Source organism: Mandrillus leucophaeus, unplaced genomic scaffold (assembly GCF_000951045.1).
Source record: "Mandrillus leucophaeus isolate KB7577 unplaced genomic scaffold, Mleu.le_1.0 Scaffold342, whole genome shotgun sequence".
Classification (NCBI taxonomy): domain Eukaryota; kingdom Metazoa; phylum Chordata; class Mammalia; order Primates; family Cercopithecidae; genus Mandrillus; species Mandrillus leucophaeus.
In genome coordinates, this window is record NW_012103610.1 from 1,602,577 (window position 1) to 1,607,917 (window position 5,341).

The 5,341-nt window shown below is 48.9% G+C and overlaps 1 protein-coding gene across 1 annotated transcript in view; it reads left to right on the forward strand.

The window, feature by feature from the left end:
* Positions 1-5,341, forward strand: part of BDH1 (3-hydroxybutyrate dehydrogenase, type 1) — a 51,712-nt gene that overhangs the window by 5,802 nt on the left and 40,569 nt on the right. Inside the window, exon 2 of the mRNA XM_011988969.1 lies at positions 5,147-5,272. Within this exon, the coding sequence (XP_011844359.1) occupies positions 5,190-5,272 (83 nt within the window). The 5' untranslated portion in view covers positions 5,147-5,189. The remainder of the gene's footprint in view (positions 1-5,146; positions 5,273-5,341) is intronic.

Below are 5,341 nucleotides of genomic sequence, written 5' to 3' on the forward strand. Positions count from 1 at the left end.
AGACTCCGTCGTTTAGTGGCCAGCCTTTAACTTGGTAGGCAAGCCCTGTTCTCCTAGTGATAGACTGCCCGCTTGACCTGGCAGTTGTAATTATGGCAGTTTTGACAGCTCGGGTAACACTATGTCTTGGGGAAGGACAGAAGAGGAGTGGAATTGGGGAAGCACATGTTCCTGTTGTCATTATAAGGTCATTATAAATGAGGCATTCTCAGAATAGAGGTCCAAACTGAAAATTAATACACCTCATACGCTGTTGGTGGGAATGTAAATTAGTACAACCACAACAGAGAATAGTTTGGAGGTTCCTCCAAAAACGAAAAATAGAGCTACTATAGGATCCAGCAGTACCACTGCTAGGTATATACCCAAAAGGAAGGAAATCAGTATATGGAAGAGATATCTGCACTCCCATGTTGGTTCCAGCACTTTTGACAATAGCTAAGATTTGGAAGCAGCCTAACTGTCCATCAACAGATAAATGGATAAAGAAAATGTGGTGCCTATACACAATGGAGTACTATTCAGCCAGCAAAAAAGAATGAGATCCTGTCATTTGCAACAATATGGATGGAACTGGAGGTCATTATGTTAAGTGAAATAAGCCAGGCACAGAAAGACAAGCTTTGCATGTTCTCACTTATTTGTAGGAGCGAAAAATTAAAACAGTTAAACTCATGGCGATATAGTAGAATGATGGTTACCAGAGGCTAGGACGGGTAGTGAGGGTCTGTGAGAAGATGAGATGGTCAATGGGTACAAAAAAGTTAAAAAGCATGAATAAGAACTAGTATTTGTGAGCATAACAGAGTGACTACAGTCAATACTAATTTAATTACACATATAAAAATAACTAAAAGAGTATAATTGGATTGTTTGTAACGCAAAGGATAAATGCTTGAGGGGGTGGATACCCCGTTTTCCCTGAGGCGATTGTATGCCTGTATCAAAGTAGCTCATGTAGCCCATAAATATATGCAACTACGATGTACCCACAAAAATAAAAAGTTACTGATAATAATGTTCTGCCTTCAGTGTGTTTTAGCTGCTATTGATTTGGCGGCAAGTAGCAGAAACCTTCAGCTGACTTACATTACACAGAGACTGTAAAGGCACAGCCCGGCTTCCAGAGCTGGGGGGCAGGAGGGCAGCGGCGGCTGCTGCTGTTGCTTTTCTCCCTCCCTCCACCTCCGCCCCTGCTGCCTTCTGCATGAGGCTCTTACCCCCCCACCCCCTGCGGATTGGCTTTCTCCCTCTCTTTGTGGCTTCAGGGCCCAGTGGAGTATAGCTGCCATCCTCCAGCAACCCCATGGCATGGCCCTGCGCCGCAGAGCATGGTTCGCATTCTCTCACGGTGCCAGGGGACAGAACAATGTGTTCACCTTAGGTCTGATGTCTTTTCCTGGCTCAGTCCTCCATGACCAAAGCGCAGTCTCTGCAGCTGCAGAGGCCAAATCCCATGGGGGGAGGGGCAGGTCTGAGAGGAGGGGCATCAGGTGAGCAGGACAGACCCTGGAAAGGTAGTCACTGCAGAGACTGTATTTGTGGTGTGTTATCGGAGGAGAACAAGCCTAATCTGGTGCCTGGAATGTCTCTCAGGACAGTCAAGGTGTCTGCAGTGGGTGTGCCTAATGTTAGACCCTTGGCTTTTATTGAAGGCCCCTGTGAAACAAGCTATGTGAGTGTCACGTCTGCGTGTATGATACAGTGGTGGTGAGAACATTGTCTACTATATCACTTGAGTTCCTGTGTAATCATTTCTGACTTTTGTTTCAGAATCGTGCTTCTCTGAGGAGTCTTAGGTGTCTCTTTGAATGAGGGCTTGAAAACTTGTCAGGTTTCCCTTTGGCATGACCTCAAGGAAGCTCCCACATATAGCTGAGCTGGGCTGGAACTTTCAAGCAAGACTCTACGAACCATTCGGAAGAGGAATGGCCAAACGTATATATTTATATATCATATAAATACATATGTATATAAAAATACAGTTCTTTGATTATAGTGCATATATATATATATGGTCAGGAATCTCAAAACTCAAATGCCCATAGTGTCCAGGCAATTAACAAAGATGACATGGCTAGTTTTAACGTAGTAAGTACAAACTATTTGTATTGAGTTCAAGCATAGCTTAGCTGCCTAGTTACACTGTTTTTTAAAACATCAGGCTGGCCAAACAAATCAGCCAAGTAGAACATGTTTAGGTAGGCTGCCAGTTGTAGGATTTGGGAACCTGACACAGAAACTGGCTGGTCTGAAGCTCTTCAGTGTGGGTTCTCTGCATTGGAGCCTAAACCCTGCCTCAACCCAGCTTGCCCTCCTCAGGGGCAGGACCTTCCCCTCTCACTTGGGAGTGCCAAGGGCCCATGTAGGCCTCATGTCCAGAAACACCTGAGTTCTCTTTCCTGCCTCCTGTGACCCTGTTTGCTGCGGACGCCCTGCCTCTGTTGAGAATGTTAGCACTGGGAGTGCCTGCCCCTTTGAGGGGAGCCCCTGCTGCTGCCTCACAGGAAAGCCCCAGCCATGACCTCTGCAAGATAGTCATGTCAGAATGGAACACAGCAAGCCCAGCAGTGAGGCAAGGACGCACGCACTGTTTTCTTCTTTTCTGGAGTAGGAGTGCTTTCCATGACTTATACCTTGACAGTGGAGAGGGCCCTTGAGAGAAGGCCCAAGTGCTTCTAGCAATAGAAAAATGTCTCCAAGATTCCAGGTTGCTATGTGAGCATTTTGATTTTGTGACAGTATCTTATGAGTTTGGTGCCTGGGAGTCAAGCCCCCTGTGCTCAGTCACCTCGGGGCAACTAATTACCTGACTTCCAAGGCTGAGGAGACTGAGCATCCGCCTCCCACAGCCATTTCTGTTCCCAAACTAAAAGGCAAGAGAATGGTGTGTGAAGTTGGAGAACTTATTATTTACAGAGAATAAGGCCTGGCACAAAACATGAAGATGGCAGACAGCAACCCTGCAGAGTCCTGGGAGCCCTGCAGTGGAAATAGCTGCATGTTTCAGAAACACGCACGCAGCAGACCACGTCGAGAACAGTGCATTGTCCAAGGGACTCAGCTTTTATGCACTTTTAACTATTTTGACTTTAGTACTTTTAGATATTGCTGATTTCAAGGAAAACAAAATGGAAAGCAGCTATCTATTTGGAGATCATATTAAAGCATTTTCTGCCACAGGCATTGAGCTAAGGGGTGGAAAGGACTTTAATTATAGATGACTGGATGGGAAGTCTCCCAGTGATGGTGACCTCAGACTCTGGTCCTGGGTCTTGGAGGGAGGAGGCAGAGATGTGTGTGCTCAGCCAGCCTGTCAGTACTTTGATGGCAGGAGGGGTTTCCTCATTAAAAAGTTTTAGCCAGCACGGGCCTGTGCCTTCCGTAAAACTATAAAAAGTCAGTCTGGGCTCCATTCTGCTGTTCTCTGCAAGGAACTTTCCATGGAAACTTCTTTTGTGGCCACAGGCCAACTTTCCACCCCCAGACTGCCCTGCGGGAACTCACTCAGCTCCCATCCACTCCCCAGGGCCTCAGAGTGCCTCCTCTGCGTCAAGCTCGTTCTAGGCACTGAGGATTTGGTGGTGAACCAGGTGGACAGGGTTCCTGGTGTCACTGAACTTATGATCTGGTAGAGGAAGATAAAGTAAATAAACAAGGTAATTTTGGATTAAGGTAGCTGCTATGAGAGTGATTTTACAGAGAGCAACCTGTGTGTTGAATGGGAGCCACTTTAGTGAGGGAGTCAGAGGACTCAGCATCCAGGATGAGGGCAGAGGAGGACCCAGGACTCTGAGGCAGGAACACTCTAGCGTAGGCGAAGAGCTCTTGGAGTCAGTGCTGGCTACGGCGCAGTGAGCAAAGAGGAGGGTGGCCCGGTGAGCTAGGGGCCTCCAGGGAGGGAGAGGCCAGCCCCAGTGGGCATGGAAAGTTCTTTAAACACATAAGTCGCATAGCTTGACTAGAGTTAAATAGGTTTCTGGGCTGCTGTGCTGAGAATGGGGTGTGGCAAATAGGGGCAGGAGTACAAGCGAGAGTTTACTGTAGTTTTGGAAAGATAACACCAGAGAGATTCCTGCCTGCTTTCCTTTCCTGAGGATTAAACAAATTAAACCTCCCTCCAACAGGGCTCATGGCAGTGGTTGCTTAGTCAACACTGCTGACCTCTGGCCCCAGGGGGCTGGCTGTCAGTCAGGTTTGGGGTAGCAGCCAACAGGCAGGGGAGGAGCCTCCCAGGCAGTACCTTGTTCCCGGGAACTGTATGACAGACTACAGCCAGGTAGGCAGAGGAGAGGCTAGAACCCATTCAGCAGGCCGCCTGCCTTCCCTTAGGCCTGGAGGAATCACTGTTAACAGAATCGGAGGGCAAAGGACGCCCGTGCTGATCAGCAGTCAATAACGCTGAAGAGTCCTGGCGCCCAGTAGCCTTAAGGTGTTACTAAGAGATTCTTGTTGCAATAAGGTTGCTTTAACCTCAAATGGGGAGGGACGCGGAGGCGGGGTGTGTGTGTGTGTGTGTCTGTCAATTACAAGAGTCTCTTATTTGGCAGCTCCAAACTCCGTGCTATAATGAATTACTGATTAATTCAGCCTCAGAGCCAGAGCCCCCTTGTTTGTTGGGATGGGGGAAAGAGGTGGACAGCTGAGTCAGATGCTATGTGGCATGGGGCCAAGCTGCCTGCAGGGGCAGGTGGGCACCACGGGTGGGTGTTTCAGCAGGTTAGAGGAATAGGATTTACTGAGTCAGAATCCCTGGGGGGTGGGTCCCCGAGTCTCCCAGCGGTTGTCAGAATCCCTGAGGGGTTGGGTCCCCGAGTCTCCCAGCGGTTGGGAGTTTGAGGATCACTGATCTGGGCCACCCTGCTCACGTTATGAATGGGTGATGACTTGCCCAGGGTTGCCCAGTGCGTTCGGTGGCACAGCTAGAGCCAGAACCCAGGCTTCCAGGCACCCTGGCTCCTGACTCTTTCTATCATGGGGCTGCAGCTTGAGAGAGGACCCAGAGCAGACTGCCTGGTACCAGGACTGGAGCTGGATGGAACAGATGCAGCCCAGTTTGACTTTCACAACCTGAAAGAAACATGACTACTCCTGATTAAAGCCCCGAAGCCAACAAAGTAATGCTGAGGGTGCGTTTGTGTTTCAGAACCACTGGGAGGAACTGGGCCATTCTACTACCTGTCGCTACCATGCTGGCCACCCGCCTCTCCAGACCCCTGTCACGGCTCCCAGGAAAAACCCTAAGTGCCTGTGATAGAGAAAATGGAGCAAGGTAAGCAACTAGAAGTGGTGGTGGCTTTGAGGGTGACTTTCTGGGCAAGCAGAGCTTTTCACACATGGA